The 24752-nt window shown below is 41.8% G+C and overlaps 1 protein-coding gene across 4 annotated transcripts in view; it reads left to right on the top strand.

Moving 5' to 3' along the window:
* The window catches only part of ADGRA3 (adhesion G protein-coupled receptor A3), a 132498-nt gene that overhangs the window by 25905 nt on the left and 81841 nt on the right, over nucleotides 1-24752 (top strand). For 2 of the 4 annotated variants that reach the window (XM_070791227.1, XM_070791229.1), the window contains exons 2-3: nucleotides 11450-11521; nucleotides 23318-23389. In XM_070791227.1, coding sequence (XP_070647328.1) covers nucleotides 11450-11521; nucleotides 23318-23389 — 144 coding nt within the window. The remainder of the gene's footprint in view (nucleotides 1-11449; nucleotides 11522-23317; nucleotides 23390-24752) is intronic. The other 2 variants (XM_070791228.1, XM_070791230.1) reach the window with 1 other exon arrangement.

The following is a 24752-nucleotide window of genomic DNA, read 5'->3' as shown; positions in this document are numbered from 1 at the left end:
CAGGCTTGGTGGTCGGGTTCACCTCTGCAGCAAAGCCCTTCAGCGGAGTTCTTAGTAAGCTGGGAGATTTGTCCAGGCAGAATACCGGTAGCTTACTGTAGCCAGAAGTTGAAGTTTTTGTCACTGAGGACCCCAGGTTTGTGTCCCTACCTTCCAAGGGTTATTAGACTTTGTGCCTTGAGATGAATGCTTTTTGCTCAACCCCCTTTCCTGCTTATTCCCCATTGTTTTCATGTGCGCTCAAGAAACCACCTGCAGCGGGGAATCTGCATTGATCCAGACCCCCATTTGTAAAGATGAGCAAGCAACCATGGGTCATCAGGCATGTGAGAGGAAATCAGCAGGATGATCAAGAAGTTAATACAGGAAACTTTTAATTCCTAGTCTCAGATCCAAGAGAAGGACAAATCCAGAAAGCAACAGCTGTTGAGGGAAAGGAGTTACAGAGAAAAGGAGGCAATTGGAGACATTAACCGTGAGGTTGTAATGTTAGACTGTGGCGGCTGGGGCAGCACATGGGCTCGAGATTAAAATAGGAACTGCATCAGACTGAGAAAATTAGTGGTCGGGAAAACTGAGCCGAGGATTTCTTCTAAAATTCAAAGCAGAAGGTTTAAGAACTATGAAGAAGAATTGAGAGATGTGAAGGATGGGTCTACGAGAGCCTGTATCCAACCAACTTGAGGAACAGATGGAGAAGAAAAAAGCAGCCAATATTTGCTGCTAAGATGCCATCAACAGTCAGATGCCTGTTTCCAAACAGCTTTTTTCTAAGGGAGCTAATTTCTCTAAAAATGTCGGTGTTTTTTTCCCACACCATGAAATACCACTTCTTCAGTACTGAAGTGGACACCCAGCCATCTCATTTAGAAATCTTCTGAAGCACTTGACCATTCTTGTCATGCATAGTGTCATCTTAATACAAAACTTTTTATACTGTCCTCTGAAAATAATTTCAAACGTGAAAGTTGAAAGTAAGAATAATGGGCAGAACCCTCATTTTATACCCAGATTTGCCAGTTTTGACTATGAATAACATTTTACCCCTTTACCAGTCCCCTTTTCTTTTCTGTGTATAAATGATAAATGTATTTTAAGATATTGGACAGCATGGTGCATGTATTGTAAACTACTGAGCTTTTTATAAAAGTGATCTTGACTTTTTCTTTTGCATCTTTAGCCTTGGCAGTATAATTTGGCTGTTTGTAAGGAATATTAGGGTTTTATTTGTACTTTTTATTTGGTTAATTTAACAAACTTCCTCCACCTCCATTGAATCATGCTTCATTGAAGTTTAACTGCTTCCCTTATAAATTCACTGCAGCTTATGAGAGATGGGAGCTGCTTGAATGATAGTTCTCCATGACACATGAATGAATCCCACCAGCCTCTCCTAAATGTTAAATTCTGGGAGATTTAACATTTCTGCTGCCTTTAATTATGCTGACTGTCATATAATATGCAGTCTCCCATTACATGACTTTTTATTTCAGTGCTGTATCATGGTGAAACCTTAATGTATCAACATTAAGCCATCATTAAGGATTCAGACTTCACATTCAGCCACAGTTTGTGTATTTGCCAGTAAGAACAGCTACTGATAACTTATTCCTTTTTCTAGCAGCTGGACATTTTTTTTTTAATCTCTATTTTAAGATGCTCCTAATTTTAGAAGGGTTAAAATGTGGGGTAAAGTATATTAAGACAACTTTTACTGCAATATTAAAAGAGGAAGGGGCTTCCCAGGTGGCTCAGTGGTGAAGAATCCGCCTGACACGCAGGAGATGTGGTTTCAATCTGTGTGTTGGCAAGTTCCCCTAGAGGAGGGCATGGTAACCCACTCCAGTATTTTTGCCTGGGAAATCCCATGAGCAGACGAGTCTGCATTGGGTTGCAGAGAGTCAGACACCACTGAACACACATGCACATAGAAGAAGAAATCTAGGCGTATTCTGGTAGATTGTTTTTTATTCCTGCCCCCGTCCCCTCCAAACTTTTTTCAGTAGGTCTCAGAGAAGAAGGAATGAGCATGGGACTGAAATTTATGTCTCATCTGTATGACTGGGTGCTTGGATATTGTAGATGTTGTATCATTAATCCCTTATAGAGGGATCTTTGAACACAGAACTTTAAACCCAGCCATAATTTTATTTCACTCATTTACCGGACAGAAATTGTAGGTGTCTTATCAGTTGGATCCTCTGGAAAGCACATGCCGGAGTGGGGTTAGAAGAATAACTCTGGAAACTATCTTGGGGAGTAGGGGAAGAAGGAGATGAAGCAGAAGTTATGGAAAGCCTCTGGATTGGGATGCAAGTCTAGCACCTGTGAAAGGAGTGGGAAGGAAGGATGATTGGGTGGTGCAGACTACCTGCAGCTATGAGAGGGTTTTGGCCACCCGGCAGGAAGCTCTGGTGCAGAGCAGGACCACTGTGGAGTCTGTACCGACCAGGGATGGAGAACCTGCTTATCACTGTGGAGCTCAGTCCTGGACTGGCATTGTTGCAAAGTGGGTGGCCTCTGCTTGGAACTGAGGCAGATCTTCTGGACAGTCGCAGCTGGAAGTGGTCAGTTGCCTGCTCTTCTGAACAGGGTCTGTCCGGAAGGGAGATCTTAGTACTGCACCTCCCTTAGCCCCGTGAGTCTCTCGTGTATCAGGCACTGTTTGACTCTTCACTCTGCTACTTGGTCTGAATATGAATCTGCGCAAGTTGCCCAGCTTGCAAATTTTCTGTTGTTACTGTCTTTGAAAAAACAATAGTGCCTGTTTCATAGTGTTCTTGTGAGGAGTAAATGAATGTGTATCCATATGGAAAAGAATGGCTGCAAGATAGACTCTCTCCAGTGTTCACCATCATGATCTTTTTTTGTGGGGATGTGGTGACAGTCATGTTGAAAAAGATCCCCTACGCTCTATGGATTTTACCTTGTCATAGGAGACATGTAAATAGACCAATATCTGAGCAGAGTAATTTCAGATAGTGAGAAGTGCTGTTAAAACAAGATGATGTGACAGAGCGAGGACAAAACATTTTTTGACCCACAGAGACAGAACATACCACCCAGAATTCTTTCTGCAGGAATGAATGAATGCATCCAGTTAACAGAAGGATGCACTGATGAACAGATAACATGTGGGGCAAAATGTGTGTAATTGCTGATGCCTTGCAGAATTAAATGTGATTTTAAAATAAAGATTATTCAAATCAATGGAGAGTTTTGAAATGCAGTAGATACTCTTATTCTTACTTGGTAGGAAGAATTAATTTAGAAATTAGCATTTGATTTTCATTTGCCTGGAAACAGAGAATAAGCTGAGACAGAGTACACTAAGACAAGAGTTGGCAAACTTTTTCTGTAACGGGCCAGACAGTAAATATTTTAGACTTTCCTGGCCAGTCTCCTTCAGTACTCCTCAAGTCTGCTGTCAGCATCAAAGCTGCCATAGACAGTATGTGAACAAATGGGCATCGTCGTGTCGCAATAAAACTTTAAGAACACTGAAATTTGGATTTCATACATTTTTTTCATGTATCATAAAGTATTATTCTTTTGGTTTTCTTTCAGCCATTAAAAAACATAAAAAACCATTCTTAGAGCCCATGGGTTGTCAAGAAAACAGGTGGCGGGTTGTATTTGGCTGCCCCAAGAGAACATGGGAAATAACCAGTTTTCATTAATGGGATAAATGAAGCAAAGTACTAAACATTCACTTCTGAGGAGTTAACATTTCTGGTTTTAGCTTATCACAGGTGGCCCTAAAGGTTTAGGCAGTGTGCCCACTGTGTAAGTTAGTGACTCAGAAGCATAGCCTGGCCATATTGTCTATTTTTCTTGCACTTGATAAAGATGTAGCAATAACAGGTGCTCTTCTACATGATAAATCTAGTAGAAAATCAATTAGTATTATTATTTTAGCAAATCAAAAGTCTCAAGGGATGGGACCGTTTAATATGTAAATATATGCCCTCTGTCTTCAGTGTGTCTGATCTGTATGAATAGCTAAAAGCTTCCTCGCCACCACCTCTGCGCCCCCATCCCCCATTCTGCATGGTATCCATTTAATGGAGGACTTAAACCAATTCCATATTCCTGGGGCCAACTTAAATATTCAGTAATTAGCTTTTATAAACAATAGAGCAATGCATAATTTTGTTATCTAAATATATAATTATATAATATTTAACATGTACTATATTTTGTACATGTGCAAGTATGTCTTTTGGAGAAGGAAATGGCAATCCACTTTAGTATTCTTGCTTGGGAAATCCCATGGACAGAGGTGCCTGGTGGGTAGGCAACAGTCTCAAAAGTGTCAGTCATGACTTACTGGACTAAACAACAGCAACAAAGTATGTCTTTTGGGTAAATTTCCAGGAGGGGAATTAATGGATCACATATTATATATGCATTTGTGTTTTTGCCCTCCATAGTGATTGTACTAATTTATTGCTAAATGTGAGTGGCTATTCCCGTCTGAGTCCAAATGTGATACCACATTTTCCCCATTCTGATAAGTGATTTATGGCATCCTCTTTTACTAAGTTGCGTTTCTTTTGTAATTAAGGCTGTATATCCCTTCATGTGGTTGTGATCCACTAGTGTTTACTTTCAATGAACTATCTAGCTTTTGCTAGATTTTCTATTGGGGATTTTTTTTTAAAAGAGCTCTTTATACATTTGGGAAATTAGTCCTTTGTCTTTGATAGTGGTTGTAAATATAATGTATTTTTTAACAGTTAGAACTGGACATGGAACAACAGACTGGTTCCAAATAGGAAAAGGAGTTCGTCAAGGCTGTATATTGTCACCCTGTTTATTTAACTTCTATGCAGAGTACATCATGAGAAACGCTGGGCTGGAAGAAGCACAAGCTGGAATCAAGATTGCTGGGAGAAATATCAATAACCTCAGATATGCAGATGACACCACCCTTATGGCAGAAAGTGAAGAGGAACTCAAAAGCCTCTTGATGAAAGTGAAAGTGGAGAGTGAAAAAGTTGGCTTAAAGCTCAATATTCAGAAAACGAAGATCATGGCATCCCGTCCCATCACTTCATGGGAAATAGATGGGGAAACAGTGGAAACAGTGTCAGACTTTATTTTTTTGGGCTCCAAAATCACTGCATATGGTGACTGCAGCCATGAAATTAAAAGACGCTTGCTCCTTGGAAGGAAAGTTATGACCAACCTAGATAGCATATTCAAAAGCAGACATTTCTTTGCCAAAAAAGGTTCGTCTAGTCAAGGCTATGGTTTTTCCTGTGGTCATGTATGGATGTGAGAGTTGGACTGTGAAGAAGGCCGAGCACCGAAGAATTGATGCTTCTGAACTGTGGTGTTGGAGAAGACTCTTGAGAGTCCCTTGGACTGCAAGGAGATCCAACCAGTCCATTCTGAAGGAGATCAGCCCTGGGATTTCTTTGGAAGGACTGATGCTAAAGCTGAAACTCCAGTACTTTGGCCACCTCATGTGAAGAGTTGACTCATTGGAAAAGACTCTGATGCTGGGAGGGATTGGGGGCAGGAGGAGAAGGGGACGACAGAAGATGAGATGGCTGGATGGCATCACTGACTCAATGGACGTGAGTCTGAGTGAACTCTGGGAGTTGGTGATGGACAGGGAGACCTGGCGTGCTGCGATTCATGGGGTCGCAAAGAGTCGGACATGACTGAGCGACTGATCTGATCTGATCTGATGGATTTTTAAAAGTAAAAAAATAAGCTTTAAAAATATAAATACACTACGTTTAAGAACATAGTTTTGTTTACACTTTTCCTTAGATCTGGAAAATCTTTGATTATTATGCCTGTATATTAGGTATATCTGCCTATCTTCCATTTTCTCTTTTTCCTCTTTCTGAGGTTGCCCTTGTTTTCACATGTGCCTCTGAGTCCTCTTTTCTTTCTCTTCTGGGACACCCGTCACTGTGTTTAGAGCCCAGCCTAATCCAGGATGGGTTTTATCTTGAAACCCTTAACTTCATTGCAGATACCTTATTTCTAATTAAGGTAGCATTCACAAGTTCTTGGTATACCTTTTGGAGTCTTCCCTGGTGGCTCAGTATGTAGAGTCTGCCTGCAGTACAGGAGACCTGGATTTGATCCCTGGGTTGGGAAGATCCCCTGGAGAAGGAAATGGGCAACACACTCCAGTATTCTTGCCTCGAAAATTCCCTGGACAGAGAAGCCTGGTGGACTATGGACCATGGAGTGACAAAGAGACAGACATGACTGAATGACTAACACTTTCACTTTCATACGTTTTGAGGAACACCATTCAACCCACTCTAATGACCCTATTTATCTTTTTTTTTCTTATTTATCTTTTTTGACTATGTTTTTTTTCTTTCAGGAAATTATATTGATTTTAAGAGTTATATTCCTAACGTTTGCTCTGAATATTTAATGCTCTTGAAATACATTTTCAGTTCCTCTTAAAAGGAAAATGATTCTGTGTCTTCTGCCATACAGAATGTGGATGCTATGAACAGCATTCCATTCTTGGAGTTGAAATAGCATGCAACTGAGAAATTGTAATGCTGAATTTTTATTTCTTTCTGCTCCATAACCTTTTGATTTTAAAAAAACATGTCTACATTGTGTCTTATTCCTTTTTTTCATGTTTCAGGCATAAATTACACACCGAACTAACTTGTTTCTGGGTTAAATGGTAGCAGTGGACATCAAACTCTTCTTGTGTTTGAATTCCAGAGGCAGGAACCCATAAAAGCATTCCTGAGTGTTGCCTGTTGATCGTGTGGTGGTAACGTCATCAGTATAGAACAGAAATGAGTATATATAAGCTTTGTAACTCTGGTCAAGTTTACATTTTTCATTTAGTTACCTCCTAGAAAGTTTGAAATTTCAAAGGTTCCAGCAAAAATATTATGAATAGGTTTTAGGTTTATAATGATACATGATATTATGCACTTGCTAGTTCCACAGTCCCTCTGTCTCAAAATTGAGTATAAAAACTGTCTGCAGAGTAGATTTATTCATACCGATCCTGTTTTCTTGCAAAAATCCTTAAACACATCAAGTAATATGTAGACTGAATATATTAACATGAGGTTGTAAACTATATTTTTAAGGTTACAGTTATAACTTTTTAAGTGTGATAAAATATCTTCCCTTTTACTCTCGTCAATAAAGTCTGTCATTTATCATACTAAAGCCTTTATGACTGAGCAAATGACAGGCCTTTTGCTGAAGCAATACCAAGTCTCACTGAGTGTAATTCAGTCCGCATCCTGGCAGTTTTTCCCAAGATATGTCTGTGTGTAGGTTTCATTCTTCATTCTGAAACAACATAGTGGTGGCAGTGAGCTTGGTAGCTTTGTGTAGTTTTCCTTTATTTCCTTACTTTTGGTTCATTGCTAGTAAATTCTCAGTCACCATCAGTTTCTTCAGCTTTGCTCATTACAACATGAATAATTATAAAAAATTAAAAATAAGTTGGGAGGTGCTTCTTTTAAGAATGGAGATCATTCTTGCCTAATCTCTTCTGTCTTAAAAATGATGAAACAGAAGTCTATGTAGAAAAGTGAAGTGACTTGTCAGAGACTGAGTCATGTATTACTGGTGAGGTCTCAAAAGCCTGAGATAGCAACCACATTGTTCTTTGCACTACTTTTACTGCCTTTTAAGTTGCAGTCACTACATAAACCTTTTTTGAATGTAAATAATGAAATGTGAGCTTTTAATCTCAGCAGAAATAAAGTATTCCCTACTTCAATGTTTATTTTAAGATATACTCAAAATCAGCTCAATTTGAAGCTATACTTGGTAATTAAGATTCTTATGTTTATCATCAAAGTCTGTTTCAAAGAGAAGAATCATTCTAGATATTTCAAAATACTTCAGGATTATAAAGACTAAGAGAGAAGTAGGAACCTCATCACCAAGATAGTGATCATTGTGATCTATTTCTTCCAAGTCTTTTTTGTCTCTGCATTATATTCATTCCAGTCAATGGTGTCAGTTTTGTTCTTTGCTTTTTAACTGATTATAAGCATTTTCCTTTTTATCAGGTTTCCTTTAAAAGTTTCCTTTAATGGATGGGCACAATTTTGTCGTTTGATATACCATCATTTGTTTAACTCCCCCTCTTACAAAAGCTGAACTCTTTGGTATAAATCATGCTTAAATTAGATCATTGAATATATTTCTTGTTGGATTTGGTGACTTCTTAGCTTAGGACCCCTGCCTGTTTAGGAAGGCAAGGTTGGTAGCTCTTGGGTATGGACTGCCGGAGAAATGCCGTTACAGTGACCTCCGTGGCCTTGGCCTTGTCCAAGTCTATGTTTGCTTTTGCTCACGCCTACTACTTTACTTAAAGTCCTTTTGCAGCTTTGATGAGATAAAATGATGTTTCAATTGGCATGTTCTTGATCACCATGTTTTTCTTGGTTCCAGTGGTTCAGGCCTTATCCTTGCTTTAGTAATAGGTTGGAGGAGAAGGAAAATAACTCCATATGATATGCTTTGATTGCCGGATGCATTTTGATGTCAGAAACATTAAAATGAGGGAAGATGTGTGTCTTAGAACCAAGGAAATAGAATTTGCAACATTACACTCATTGAGCGTGTTAGGTGTTTTCTGCTTTCTTTCTAGAATTATATGAGGTATCAGTAGATACTGTTCTTCCCATTTATAAATGAGGAATTGTGTTACAGAGAATGGAGTGACTTGCTCATGACCAGTGTAACTGAACATGATAGAGCTGGGCTTCAAGCACACATAAGCTTGACTTTATCGCAAAAATGCTGTGAAATGTTAATCTGCATTAGCTGTTTTTTTTTTTTTAACTTCAAACTAAAGAACATCAGTCAAATGGCTATTTCTTTTTGCTTGCTTTCATACACATAATGGACTCTTTTGTTCTAAAGAAAGATGAGAGTAAACAAAATGAAAATGAGTGCCTGAAACCCCATGACCCAGGGGTGTTCTGTTAACATTTGTACGTACAGTATTGCCCATTCTGGACTGGGGGCAGCCCTCAGCCTGGACCCAGTGTGAAGGGTCTGCCCCTGAAGTTGTACAGCACCTTGTGGGATGGAGAGTTTTCTGCCTAAAATGCCAGTAAGGGTGTCTCTTGACCAGCATTGGTCTGTATTGAAGAACAGGGGGTTTGGAGTGAAGTGTGTACCAGGGTTCCTATTCCATCTCTACCATTTCCTAGGATGGTCTTGAGCCATTAATTGAACTCTTCTAAGGCTGTTTTGATTTTTTTTTTCCATTTATTTTATCTCGTTATTTCCACTCTCCCAAGTAAGGTAGCTTTAACATTTCCCCCTTCTGTGTGGAAATTCCTTATTGGCATGCAAGATGCAAAAGGAGCATAGTTACAAAGCCTAGAGAGGAAGCAAGACCGTGTGCGCATTGTCTGGTCTTAGGCAAGTTCTGCCACGGTGGTGGCTCGACCAGGACTTCTTTTAAATCATTTTTTTGTTTCCAGTTTTTTTAAAGAACATCATCCTAATCCATGAGTTGTAGTATTGCAATACAGCTACCTGTTTCTGCCTGTGAATGTGTGCAAAAAGTATAATATTTTCACACAAACTTATATGCAGAGTACATCATGAGAAACACTGGACTGGAAGAAGCACAAGCTAGAATCAAGATTGCCGGGAGAAATATCAATAACCTCAGATATGCAGATGACACCACCCTTATGGCAGAAAGTGAAGAGGAACTAAAGAGCCTCTTGATGAAAGTGAAAGAGGAGAGTGCAAAAGTTGGCTTAAAGCTCAGCGTTCAGAAAATGAAGATCATGGCATCTGGTCCCATCATTTCATGGCAAATAGATGGGGAAACAGTGTCAGACTTTATCTTTTTGGGCTCCAAAATCACTGCAGATGGTGATTGCAGCCATGAAATTAAAAGACGCTTACTCTTTGGAAGGAAAGTTATGACCAACCTAGATAGCATATTCAAAAGCAGAGACATTACTTTGCCAACAAAGGTTCGTCTAGTCAAGGCTATGGTTTTTCCTGTGGTCATGTATGGATGTGAGAGTTGGATTGTGAAGAAGGCCGAGTGCCGAAGAATTGATGCTTTTGAACTGTGGTGTTGGAGAAGACTCTTGAGAGTCCCTTGGACTGCAAGGAGATCCAACCAGTCCATTCTGAAGGAGATGAGCCCTAGGATTTCTTTGGAAGGAATGATGCTAAAGCTGAAACTCCAGTACTTTGGCCACCTCATGCAAAGAGTTGACTCATTGGAAAAGACTCTGATGCTGGGAGGGATTGGGGGCAGGAGGAAAAGGGGACGACAGAGGATGAGATGGCTGGATGGCATCACTGGCTCAATGGACGTGAGTCTGAGTGAACTCCGGGAGTTGGTAATGGACAGGGAGGCTTGGCGTGCTGGGATTCATGGGGTCGACTGAACTGAACTGAACTGAAGTTGCAAATGGAGAAGGCAATGGCCACTCCAGTGGTACTCCCCACTCCAGTACTCTTGCCTAGAAAATCCCATGGACGGAGGAGCCTGGAAGGCTGCAGTCCATGGGGTTGCTGAGGGTCAGACACGACTGAGCGACTTCACTTTCACGCATTGGAGAAGGAAATGGCAACCCACTCCAGTGGGTTTCTTGCTTGGAGAATCCCAGGGACCAGGGAGCCTGGTGGGCTGCCGTCTATGGGGTCGCACAGAGTCGGATACGACTGAAGTGACTTAGCAGCTTAGCAAGTTGCAAATAATATTCAGTATTGTTGAAATGGCATCTAGAAGATACTATATTTCTCTTTTTAAAACTGTTTTACTTATTTATTTATCTGTAATTGGCTGCGCCGGCTCTTTGTTTCCGTGTCGCTCCTGTCTAGTGAGCAGGGGCTGCTCCAGATGCGGTGTGTGGGCTGCTCATTGCGGTGGCTTCTCTTGTGCAGCACGAGCTCTGGAGCACGTGTAGGCTCAGTAGTTGTGGCTCATAGGCTCAGTTGCTCTATGGCATGTGGGCTTCTCCTGGATTAGGGAACAAGCCAGTGAGTGTCCCCTGCGTTGGCAGGCCGATTATTTACCAGTGAGCCACCAGGGAAGCCCTGTATTTCCTTCCAAGTCAGTGCTTGGTAGAGCTCTTTTTGTATTAAGTTTCCAGTTTTTAAGTAGATATTCAGTTTATATAAATTAATTTTGTAAATGTATATGACATTCTTTATTCTTACACTGAACTTAGAGCTGTTTTATGTTGACTTTTTATTTCAAATGTCTTGGTTTAGGGTGACAAGAACAATTTAAGATGTGACAAGATGTGCAGATTAGCTATTTTGGGTTGTTTCTCAAAGAGAAGGAAGCTCCAATTTTTTTCAGGCATCTCAAAAATTCTTTGGGTAATAAGTGACTTCTTAGACTTCCTATAGTTTAAACTTAACAAGCTAAATTTATTTGATATTGATGATGTACATATATTAGGCAACTTACCTTTTTTTTTTTTGTCATTTTTAGGATTCTGAGTAACAATAAAATATCCGAGCTGAAGAATGGCTCATTTTCTGGGTTAAGTCTCCTCGAAAGATTGTGAGTATTTTTTTATTATCATCTCTTATTGGTATTTTGTTTAATACATTTCCAATGTAAGTCTGTTACTAAGCTATCAACTTTTCAAAATAAAATTTGTTTTCCCATTATGAAACATATGAGAATTTTTTTTTTTCAGAATTGAATTTTAAAAAGCAATACATTAAAGCAGAGGAGGGCGAGCTTTTGATAAGGGCCAGATAGTAAATAATTTAGGCTTTGTGGGCTGTGTGGTCTCTGTCACTGTGACCCAGTTATGCCACTGTCTGGAGAAAGCAGCCACAGACAGTACATGCACAAATCAGTGTGGAGGTAACTGTGCTTAGAAAACAGGCTGTGCAGCATGGTTTGATGACGTGTGGCTTTTAAAGCCTCAGTGCTGTTTTGAAATTCTGTCATGAAATGTGTGTAGAATTAAAAAAATTAAAAAAAAAAAAAAACTCATCCAAGGGGAAGTACTTTTGTATAAACTTAATATTTTATTCAGCCGTCTTTGAATGGGATCCTTTTGTTTTGCTTAACAGTTAGGTCTAGTTTTGCTTCTGACCAGAAGTGTGACAAGCGTCACTTATTTTTTGCCTTGGTGAATTTTGCACAGTGGATCTTTAATTTGCTTGTATGCTGAATGCTACTCTAGGATCATGTTTCCAATTCCCATATTACTCATATGCTTCAGATAACGTTTCAGATACAGCAGGGAGCTGGTCACACAGTGAGCATCTCCGTTTCTGTTGGATAACAGACTTCCTCATTTTCTTAGCTCTCATTTCTTCTTTTTCTCCACTCTGGCCTTTCCTTGACCGTTTCCCTTGGTGTCTTCTCCCACAACTGATTCCCACAGGACTTCATTGCTTTGATCTCAGATGTGTTATTTAAGCACATAGCATCTAAAATTCTTCGTCTTTTTCTTTCATTGAGATCAAATGTCTTTAAATTAGGTTATATTAGGGCCTTCCAGCTCCCCTCTACTCATTTACACATACAGCAATGTGTTTACATTTACCTATGTAATATATGCATTTACACGTATATATAGCAGTGCATTCATGTGTGCGTGTGTACATATAATTGTGTATATACACACATGTGTACACATACACACCTATAAAATGATCTTTACACAGTAGTGCTTAATTCTCAGATTTTTTTTTTTTTTTTTCTGTTTTCATTTGAGGCTTCCTGTCTTGTTCCACATTGTCCGTTTGCTTCCGAGGATGCTAGCTGCACCTCGTGTCCAGGCCTTTCCCTGAGAGAACCATCCACTGGTTCTCTGGTCCAGTCACTGGTCCAGTAATGGGTATTTGACACAGTTGAATCCAGTTGAGATTTGCTTGGGGCTTTGGGGAGAGGAGTTTGCTCCCTGTCATCAGAAAGATGGTTGGACTTCTGGTACAGAAGCCACCATGCTGCGGGCTTGGGCAGAGCTGACGCACAGAGGAGAGTGGGGTAGGCCCGTTGGGTGAGTAGAGGGGAGCTGGCACGACCTCCCTGAAGCAGGACTCCCTCTGGACTGTTGGAGTCGTAAGAGGTGGCATGATCCTGTTTAGTTTTCTATTCCTTGTAATAAAAGTCATCGTGCTGACAGATACCCTGTCACACGCAGCACAGTATCAGGCCCTGCATATAGGTGCTCAGTGATGCAGGATCAGTGAGGTTTGCCCTTTCCAAGAGAAGGGTAATGGGCACTCCAGGGAGCTGTGGTGTCTCTTGTGTTCAGAAACATAAGTTACTTTTGGCACCAGGATTGCTCTGGTGGTTCATGCACATCAGAAGTGTGGACAGCATTGTGGTAGTGGGGGTTTTGACCTCAACATAGAAAATCCGGAGGTACACAATTCAGCCTGTGGCAGTGATGTAGTATTTTGATAGATTCAGTTCAGTTCAGTTCAGTTGCTCAGTCGTGTCCAACTCTTTGCGACCCCATGAATCACAGCATGCCAGGCCTCCCTGTCCATCACCATCTCCCGGAGTTCACTCACGTCCATCGAGTCAGTGATGCCATCCAGTCATCTCATCCTCTGTCGTCCCCTTTTCCTCCTGCCCCCAATCCCTCCCAGAATCAGAGTCTTTTCCAGTGAGTCAACTCTTTGCATGAGGTGGCCAAAGTACTGGAGTTTCAGCTTCAGTATTATTCCTTCCAAAGAACACCCAGGATTGATCTCCTTCAGAATGGACTGTTTGGATCTCCTTGCAGTCCAGGGGACTCTCAGGAGTCTTCTCCAACACCACAGTTCAAAAGCATCAATTCTTGGGTGCTCAGCTTTCTTCACAGTCCAACTCACATCCATTCATGACCACTGGAAAAACCATAGCCTTGACTAAACGGACCTTTGTTGGCAAAGTAATGTCTCAGCTTTTCAATACGCTATCTAGGTTGGTCATAACTTTTCTTCCAAGGAGTAAGCGTCTTAATTTCATGGCTGCAGTCACCATCTGCAGTGATTTCGGAGCCCAAAAAGATAAAGTCTGACACTGTTTCCACTGTTTCCCCATCTATTTCCCATGAAGTGATGGGACCAGATGCCATGATCTGTGTTTTCTGATAGATTAACCCATGTATATTTTCCTTACCTGTTTCCTAATTGCTCTGCCTCAGGAGAATGGATAACAGAACAGAAAAAAAGACTCTTTGACCAGTGAGTTCCTGAAGTCTTAGTCCAAGTGTAGAAAAGAGGTTTCAGTAGGTGTGAAAAATTATTCCTTACCTTGATACATACTCTGTGGGCTAATTGGGGAGTTAGAGGGAGTGTAGATAGAGCTTACATGCTGGTGGGTCCCCAGGAAAGAGCTCTGTCTTTGTCTTCCTCCCTGTTCCTCCCTGGGATGAGGGGGAGACAGGCGAAAAGACAGGGAAAAAGATCACGTGAAGTCAGTAAAAGGTTCTGTATCCAAAGGGGCATCTGAGGCCTCTTTCCTGGGGAAGCAGAATCCCAGATTTCCCAGGACCCAGCATGACGTGGGAGCAGGAGAGCTGATTGTGTAGCCATTGAAATGTGTGGGCTAGGACCGTCTATTGAAGGGTTTATCGAAGGGTTTGTCAAAGGGTTTCCTCAGGGAGCAGCAGGATAGGTTTGGGGCTTGTTATCAGAGAGAGGGCGCGCGCTCTGCAGAATCCTGATGGTTGCCAGGAAGTACTTGAGAAGCGTCCTGGGCTGGTTCTGGGAACCCAACTTAAGACTGAGCTAGCCGGATAAATGACTTCTTGTTTGTATAAATGACATCATATTCAAATCTTTCAAAAATTACCTGAAAACACTGTAGCAGACTTATTCCTTTAACACTTCCCAGAATGGGATGTGGTATAAAAAGCAAGTGGTAGGTCAAGGAATTATTCAGACTAGGGCCAAAACTGTAAAAGTCTGGCCTTAAAGTTCCTGTAGCCAGGCCATGCGGAATAAGAGAGGGGCTTAGTAGTGCTGGGTAGTGTGCTTGGAGTAGAACAGTAGGGGCTGGCTGGGTTGAACTAGCTGGCACGTGGGCCCCAGCGATGGAGTAAAACCTGCGAGGCAAGCAGTCTTGGCAGTTCTTTTGGGTTGAAGAGTGGATTTCTTAAGAGGATTCGTTTTCTCTTTTTTTCCACAAAGTAAAACTGGTGCGGGTGGACACACTCCTTCTTACAAACTCCATCTAGAAAGGAACCTTTTTCTTTAGGCTTTGTTCTTTGAAATGTTTGGTTTTCGTTTGGGAGCTTTCTTGTTTTCCATCATTTGTATTTGCTTTTGTCCCTCATAAGAAAGTAGCAGAGTGTGTGGTGTGTGTGCTTGTCTTTAAAAATTTTTATTTGAGTATAGCTGATTTTCATCATTGTGTTAGTTTCAGGTGTACAGCAAAGTGAATCAGTTATACACATACACACTCTTTTATTTTTTTAGATTCTTTTGAGTTTTTCTTCAGGGTTTGGGGTTTTTATTTTTAGGACATAATACCTCTTTCTGACATCTTGGAAACTAGTTTCCTAGTGATGATCTACTTTTTTAAAAGATTAATTGGCATTCTTTTAAAAGTGTGTACCATGGATAACTGATGTAGATTTATTGTATCATGTTAATTTAAACCATTAAAAAGGTAAATGGTCTAACATCAAGGCTTGGTACAAGTATTGTCTCAATCATTATTAAGTCCTTCCTGAGTAGCTGATCTAAATTTGTTTAGCAGATATTTATTAATTGCCCACACTGTTTTAGGATTGGGATTCATTGGTGAATCCCAATCCTTTGTTGTCAAAGGTCCTGTCTTTAAAGAGTTTATGTTGTGATGGGGAGAAATAGAATAGACATAGCAAGCCAATTGATAGCATAAGTACAAGTGCCCCTGCTCCAGGTTCCATCCTGCATGGTATGGAGGACTGACTCTACTATACCATTTTACGTACAGGACTTGAATGTCTGGATATTGGTGTTTGTGGGGGTCCTGGAACTAAAGGAATGACTGTACTATGGGTAAAGAAACATACAGCAGGGAGTGGCGTTTGTGCACCTATGCACTATGTATGTGAGTTTTGTATGGTGATAGTGTGAAGGCTTAGAGCAAGTGATTGAGCCTTGAGGAAAGAATATTATAGGCAGCCGGACCTGTAGCTGCAAAAGCTGTGCTGTGAAACATGTTGCTTGTGTTTGAGGAGCAGCAAGGAGACCAGAGTGAGGCCAAAGAGGTATTGGTGGGACAGATTCTAGAGAGTTACTGTAAGGACTTTGGCTTTCACTGTGAGCTACTGTGAGCAGTAGTCATGTATGGATGTGAGAGTTGGACTATAAAGAAAGCTGAGCGCCAAAGAATTGATGATTTTGAACTGTGGTGTTGGAGAAGACTCTTGAGAGTCCCTTGGACTGCAAGATCATCCAACCAGTCCATTCTAAAGGAAATCAGTCCTGAATATTCATTGAAAGGACTGATGCTGAAGCTAAAGCTCCAATACTTTGGGCACCTGATGGGAAGAACTGACTCACTGGAAAAGACCCGGATGCTGGGAAAGATTGATGGCAGGAGGAGAAGGGGATGACAGAGGATGAGACGGTTGGATGGCATCACTGACTCAATGGACATGAGTTTGAGTAAGCTCTGAGGGTTGGTGATGGACAGGGAGGCCTGGTGTGCTGCAGTCCATGGGGTCACAAAGAGTTCGGACATGACTGAGCGACTGGACTGACTGACTGACTGACTGACTGTGAGCAGAGGGGCTTCCCAGGTGGCGCTAGTGGTAAACAACTCATTTGCCAGTGCAGGAGACGAAAGAGATGCAGATTTGATTCCTGGGTCCAGACAGTCCCTTGAAGAAGGGCATAGCAACCCACTCCAGTATTCTTACCTGGAGAATCCCTTGGATGGAGGCGCCTGGCAGGCTTGATCCATTGGGTCTCAAAGAGTCAGACACGACTGAAGTGACTTAACACTCACGCACTGTAAGCAGATGCTCTGGCTGCTGGAATGAGGGGTTGGGATAAGGAGGAAGTAGGGAAGTGAAACGAAAGTTGCTCAGTTGTGTCCGACTTTTCGCAACCACATGGACTATACAGTCCATGGAATTCTCCAGGCCAGAATACTGGAGTGGGTAGCCTTTCCCTTCTCCAGGGTATCTTCCCAATCCAGAGATTGAAGCCAGGTCTCCCACATTGCAGGCAGATTCTTTACCACCTGGGCCACAAGAGAAGCCCAAGAATACTGGAGTGGGTAGCCTATCCCTTCTCCAGCAGATCTTCCCCACCAAGGAATCGAAACGGGGTCTGCTGCATTGCAGGCAGATTCTTTACCAACTGAGCTTTCAGTTCAGTTCAGTCACTGTCCAACTCTTTGCGACCCCATGAACCGCAGCATGCGAGGCCTCCCTGCCCATCACCAACTCCCGGAGTTCACCCAAACTCATGTCCATTGTGTCGGTGATGCTATCCAACCATCTCATCCTCTGTCGTCCCCTTCTCCTCCTGCCCTCAATCTTTCCCAGCGTCAGGGTCTTTTAAAATGAGTCAGCTCTTCTCATTAGGTGACCAAAGTATTGGAGTGTCAGCTTCAACATCAGTTCTTCCAAAGAACACGCAGGACTGATCTCCTTTAGGATGAGTTAGTTGGATCTTCTTGCAGTCCAAGGGACTCTCAAGAGTCTTCTCCAATACCGCAGTTCAAAAGCATCAATTCTTAGGCACCCAGCTTTCTTCATAGTCCAACTCTCACATCCATACATGACTATTGGAAAAGCAATAGCCTTGACTAGACAGACCTTTTTGTTTTTGAGCCTTCAGGGAAGTGTTAAATCTAAGGTAATTTAAAGCCCATAATCTCTGTTTAGAGACTAGTGCCTCACCTGGACTGGTGGTTGTCCAACTTTGTGTGCAGTAGAATCACTTGGGAGGACTTGATAAAGCACAGACTAGAGCTCCTGATACTGTGTTGGTTTTTGATGTGGCTGTGAGATGTCCAGATGTAGGTGTTGAGTTAGACAGCTGTGTATGCAATAGGGAACTCAAGGGAATGGTGAGGTTGGGCTACAGATACAGTTGTGAGCCTAGAGAGGGGTGGTGATGATTGCCTCAGAGAAAGTAGTTGTGGCACACAGGCTTTAGTTGCCCACGGGGTGTAACATCTTCCCAGCCTAGGGATCAAACCCGCGTCCCCTCCATTGGCATGCAGATTCTTACCCACTCTCCCACCAGGGAAGAAAGACTTAGCTCTTTTAACAACTGTTAAGATACTCCTTTAATTTTGTTTATGCAATTCTTGTGTGCCTTTTCGTTTATATTTTAATGATACAACATTCAGATTTAGCTGTATATCCTCAACTTAGACTTGTGTTTACTAAGTCTGGAAGTTGTGGGTTGGTAAAGGCAGGGAGGGAGGGCAATGTTAAATGAAAGAATTTGACTATAAATATCTTTTGGCAATGCCTGATTAATATGGCTATTATTAAATATTATATAATATGTCAAGGATTTTTTATTATTGAAGAAAAAGTGCATCTTTAAATCATATTATAGTCCTCGGTTATTCATGAGAGGTATTTTGTAGAAACACATGCAGTACATCATTGACCACAAATTTATGTACTGCTTTAGCTAAATCACTTCCCGTTGTAGATACTCTTTAAAATCTGATAACTGAAACATATGTATTAAAAAAATAGAACTGACATTGTATATTTCTTTTTGCAGAACTTTTTGCTTATATAGGTCAAAAACATTGATTCAGGTTTTTCCTAAAATCGTATCTTTGCAATAAAGAATTGGGGTCGGTTGTGGTGGGGGAGGTGGGTGGGGAGATGAGAACTAATAAATTGAGCCTGAGGACTAGTTGTAATTCATGGGACTAAAAATAGTGGGAACAGAATTTGTATTAAAATTTTCAACATACAAAAAATTGAAAGAATGATGTAGTAATCTCCCACATTACCAATTTACCTACTCAGTCATTAATAACAGCACGTCATCATTGTTTTCCTTTATATTGGAGTATGCCTACATATACTTGTTTGCTGAATGATTTGAAAGTCACTTGCAGACATCATGACCTTCTGCTTTTATTGAGAAATATTAGTGCTTATGAATGAGATGCAGCAGTTTCTACATTGTCTGACTATGAATATATCCTAATGATTTTGTGGCTAGCTGTAATTGACTAAAAAGACTTTTATGGTGAGGGTCAGGTAGTGTAATCCTGTCTCTCAGCCATGGTTTACTTTTCCATCCATTTATCATCTGTCCCAGCCTGTTCTGGCTGCTGTAACGAGATGCCATGAGCTGGGTGGCTTATGAACAGCAGACATGTATATCTCTCAGTTCTGGAGGCTGAGAAATCCAAGATCAAGGCTCTGGCAGGTTTGGTGTCTGGTAAGGGCCCACTTCCTACTTGGCCGTCTTTTTGCTGCAGTTTCTCTCATGTAGTGGAAGGGGAAGCGGGAACTCTCTGGGCCACTTTTACAAAGGTATTAACCTCATTCATGAAGTCTCTACTCTTATAACCTATTCACCTCCCAAAGGCCCCATCTTTGTGGAACATAAAATCTGAGTTCTGATTAATGAAATACTTACTTAGTAATGGTAACCAGAATAGACTCTATACTATGTTAAAAGAATGTTTCCTGTATTTTATAAATACAGGTATTTGCAAGGTACTTGGGGGTTCAGTTTTATGTAGAAGAACCTGGCTCTGATTTGTAGGGGGGGTGGAGTGGGATTGCGGTTTTGCTCCTGGCTTACAGCAGAAGGCTTAATGCATAAGGTTGAGTGTGAGACATGGAGAAGGCAGAACAGGGTTTGTTGGTGGATGTTTATGTGCACAGGCGTCACTGGTTGCGCCTCCAGGGAAGAGTTCTTGAGAATTTCTGGTCAACTTCCATCGCCCGGTATGAAACAGCATTGAGAGCACAGGAGGCCAGTGTGGATGGCACTGGGTTGTGGAGAGAGTGTGGGTTTTCAACAGCGACTGACCAGTGCAGTGAGGAGCAGAGAGCCAGTTTCTTCAGGCTGTTTTTGTGAAATTGCCAGGAAACCTGCCTACAAACCAGTCCTAGTGGTGCAGCTTTGTCTATATTGATAGTTCGAATGAGCCATTAAGGAAAAAGAGCATGTTATGAAGCAGGCCAGACAACGGTTAGTTTTCATCCCCTGATGTCAGTAAAATTGAACGTGCCTCCCTCACTTGATGACAGGAAACACATGGATCTGAGCCCACTGCAGTGACTTCCCCAGTGTCCTTTTCTTAAGCGCCAGTAGACCAAACAGGTCAGATGCCTGAGGAAGTGAACTGAGTATTTTTCTGTTGAGTAGTTTAGGCTGCTTCTCACAGGCTAGACTGCCCATGGTAGGGCAGTAGTGACAAATGATCCCAGAGACACGTCACCTCAGTGTTGTGATAACAGGCGGCACCAGTGGTCCAGGATCTGCTTTCAGGAAAGCTTTTTATTTCTCAAATAAGTGAGGTACTGAAGGACCCGAGAGGTACATGCTACCCTGGGTTTGTATTGCCCTTTGCTCTGCATTTTTGCATTGTTTCACCAACTCAGTGTGTGTGTGGGGGGGTGGGGGTGGGGGGTGTAAGTCACTTTAGTCTTGTCCCACTCTTTGAGACCCTGTGGACTGTAGCCCATCAGGTTCCTGTGTCCATGGGATTCTCCAGGCAAGAATACTGGGGTGGATTGCTATGCCCTCCTCCAAGGATCTTCCTGACCCAGGGATTATGTTTACTGCATTGGCATGCGGGTTCTTTACCACTAGCGCTACCTTGGAAGTCCAGTTATGAGAATAATGATGGATAATTAGGATTGACGTCAGAAGCTCACACATACATGGAAGGGAAAATGTTGCCTTTGTTTGGGAAAGACTCCCAGGTGAAGAGAAGTTGGGAAGGGTTTCTGTTCACAGTCGACCTGAGGTGCTCTGAGAGATGACCAGAGGCCACTCAGGCCTCCAGTGGGCAAGGTTATGAGTGAGTCCTGATGAATGGGCCCACTTTGGGTGTCTAGTAGAGTTGAACTGTGGGCCAGCCATTGGCTGGCCTGTGGGAAGCAGGCCACTGTTCTCCTTCTCAGTGCTCCTGCGGCTGAGGATCACTCTCTACAGATGTTAGCTGGACTCTTGTGTGGGGTGACTGGAGAGTTTCAGCTGAGCCCAAGCAGAACCTTTGAAAGTGAAAGTTTCTCAGGTGTGTCCGACTCTTTGCAACCCCATGGACTATACAGTCCATGGAATTCTCCAGACCAGAATACTGGAGTGGGTAGCCTTTCCCTTCTCCTGATCTTCCCAACCCAGGGATTGAACCCAGGTTTTCCGCATTGCAGGTGGATTCTTTACCTGCTGAGCCCAAGCAGTCAGAACCTTTAGTGATGGGCCACATCTGCCCTGGAGGAAGGATCTGGCTGTGATGCTCACTGCTGCCCCCAGTGGTGGTGTGCTGGCATGCAAGGGCCAAGCACTGGAGGAGAGTGGGGATACAGTAGCCTCCCCACCCCATCCGAGGTTTCAGTTTCCACAGTTTTATTTACTCATGGTCAACTACAGGTGGAAAATATTAAATGGAAACTTCCAGAAATAAACAATTCCTATGTTTTAAATTACACACCATTCTGAATAGTGTGATGAAATCTCACACCACCCCACCCAGGGCGTGAATCAACCCTTTGTCCCTCACATCCTGCTCCTCAGTCCCTTAGTAGCCATTTCCGGTTATCAGATCCACTGTCAAGATATCTCAGTTTGTGTTCAGGTCAGCCTCATTTTACTCAGTAACAGCTCCAAAGCACGAGAGTACTGATGCTGACTGTTTGGATGTGCTGAAGAGAAGCTATATGACACTTCTTTTAAGTTAAATGGTGAAAGTTCTTGACTTAATAAGGAGAGAAAAAAACTGTATGCTGAGGTTGCTAAGATCCATGGTAGGAATGACTCTTTCTCTAAAATTGTGACCAAAAAAATTGTACTCGTTTTGCTGTTATATCTCACATTGCAAAAGTTATGGTCACAGTTGTGGTAAGTGCTGAGGGAAAAGGCATTGCGTGCATGTTAAGTCACTTGGTCGTGTCCGACTCTGTACAACCCTATGGACTGTAGCCTGCCAGGTTCCTCTGTCCGTGGGATTTCCCAGGCAAGAATACTGGAGTGGGTTGCCATGCCCTCTTCCTGGGGATCTTCCTGACCCACGGATCAAACCTTTGTCTCTTATATCTCCTGTATTGGCAGGCAGGTTCTATACCACTGGCAAAAATGGAAAAGGCATTGCATTTGTACAGTAAGATATTTTGAAAGAGAAAGACCGATTTTATAAACTTTTATCATATTGTTATAATTCTGTTTAATTGTTGTTGATCGCTCACTGTGCCTAATTTACAAATTTTGTCATAGATATGTATGTATAGAAAAAAGGCATAGTATATAAAGGATTTGGCACTATTTCAGTTTCAGGCGCGCACTGGGAGTCTTGGAACGTATTCCACATGGATGGGGGGACTGCTGTCCGTTGTGATTGCTGTCAGATGCCATTGCATGGAGGACTGGTGCATCTTGGCTTTGAGCTGTATACTGTGAAATAACACACTGTTTTATAGAAAGCCTCGCCTTAGAAGTCCTGGGAGGAAGAAATATTAACAACCAAATGGTGTGAATTTTAGAGTGTATAGTTTTGAAAACGATTTGAAAATTTTTAATTTAATTATCCTTGTCACCAGTACAGTCTGATTTATTTCGATAATTAAAGTGTAACATACTAAGGAAGAGACTGTAAAAATAATGTATAAGATTGTCATTTAGTCATAACTTTGAATTGGACTAATGCTATGCTATGCTAAGTCACTTCAGTCGTTTCCGACTCTGTGCGACCCCATAGGTGGCAGCCCACCAGGCTTCCCCATCCCTGGGATTCTCCAGGCAAGAACACTGGAGTGGGTTGCCATTTCCTTCTCCAATGCATGAAAGTGAAAAGTGAAAGTGAAGTCGCTTAGTCCTGTCCGACTCTTAGCGACCCCATGGATTGCAGCCTAACAGGATCCTCCATCCATGGGATTTTCCAAGCAAGAGTACTGGGGTGGGGTGCCATTGCCTTCTCCGGAATTGGAGTAATACTAAGATGCATATCTTTTTGACATATACCTTTATTCTATATTGCCCCACACAAATGGCTTCAGAACCAGATTTCTTGATTTTGAATTCTTGCTCTTCTACTTACTACTGGGCTGATTTTAGCTTAGCCTGTTTGGCCTCAGTTTCCTCCCATTCCTATTACTATCATTGCTGTTTTCTGTACAGCAGATAAGTGCAGTATGCCTAAATAGTTCTTACAGTGTTGAGATGTAAGTAACTTTTATTTTGTCTTTAACAGGGACCTCCGAAACAATCTTATTAGTAGTATAGACCCAGGTGCCTTTTGGGGACTGTCATCGCTAAAAAGATTGTAAGTGTTTGAATTGCTGGCTTATGAATGTGAACCATTCCTTTTTAAGTAACTGTTAACGTACTTCAAACTTTAACACGATAAAAAAGTGGCTTTTTAATAGTTTTTAGAAGTTCGTCTAGCCGGGTCTAAGATAGAAAAGCAGACTGTTTAAAGTAAGTAGCTCAGAAGGCAATTTATTTATACAGCAGTTTGATTTGTTGGTGGTAGATGGTTACATCCCTCTTATGGTAATAAAATGATTATGGTTGGCTTTGCCAGTGGGCATAATCTGTAGATGAGTTTCAATTTACGAATGCATTTAAACAATCTATTGTAAATGCCCTAAAAATTGAGGCCTCTTTCTATTAATATTTCAAAATCTTGCCAATTTCCTATGTATTTTATCTGTATGTTATTTCAAAATCTAAAGACCAGTTTTTATTACTTCCGAGACTAAGCACTCTTGCTTTCCTTATCGTGTTCCTGTCACAACTACTTTGTGAGAGTGCTCATATTTTAGAGGTCACCTGGTGCTTAAGCCATGTGGACTGCGCCACTACCCTTCATTCCTTCTGAATGCATTTATTGAGTGCTGACTGCTTACTATGCTTGGACTTCCCTGGAAGAACTCACAGACTCTTAGGGGCAAATCGATAGTGAAAATACATCCTAAATAATGTTACTAATCTGCCGGGGAAAGGAGGGACCACCTGAGATGGGAATGACCTCCATGAGAGCAGCCAGCCTTTAGACTTGACTTTGCTCCTGAGGGGTGAGTATGTATTGAAGAGTAACAGAAAGAGCACTGTAAGCAGAGTGGACACAGGTGTGAAAAGAACATGTTCTTTGACCAAAGCATTAAGTAGAAAGGGGAAAAGAACATTGGAATGTAAGGTTAGTCAGAAAGAGACCAGGCTTTTGATGACCTCCTGCCATGTTGAAGAATTTCGAATCTATTATTTAGACAGTGGAGGGCTGGCAAAACTTTTTCAGTATGGAGTTGATGTGATCAGATTAGTGACATCAGGGCTGCAGTGGATCAAGCTGGGTTTAGACGTCAGTGAAAGTATTATCAACGTATAGAAATGTAATTGAAGTGGAAAGACAAATCGGCATCAATTCAGTTCAACAAAAATTTATCAAGTTCATCCTCTGTGCCCAGTAGTGACCAGCCTCCAGAGATACAAAGGTAACTAACTCAGGAACCGCTTGGAAGGTTTGCAGTCTAGTGGAATTATGTACACCAACCAAGGTCTTGGGTTTGGGTTTGGAATATACTTCCAGAGAGATGGAGCCCTAGCTGGTGTTCAGCTGTTAAGGGTCTTTGAAGCTGTTGGGACTTGCCAGACTGACACAAGCAGGAGCATGGAACGTGGCCATC

This window comes from Bos indicus, chromosome 6 (genome assembly GCF_029378745.1).
Source record: "Bos indicus isolate NIAB-ARS_2022 breed Sahiwal x Tharparkar chromosome 6, NIAB-ARS_B.indTharparkar_mat_pri_1.0, whole genome shotgun sequence".
NCBI lineage: Eukaryota > Metazoa > Chordata > Mammalia > Artiodactyla > Bovidae > Bos > Bos indicus.
Note: the sequence above shows the minus strand (reverse complement) of the source record. Positions and strands in the feature narration are given on the sequence as shown.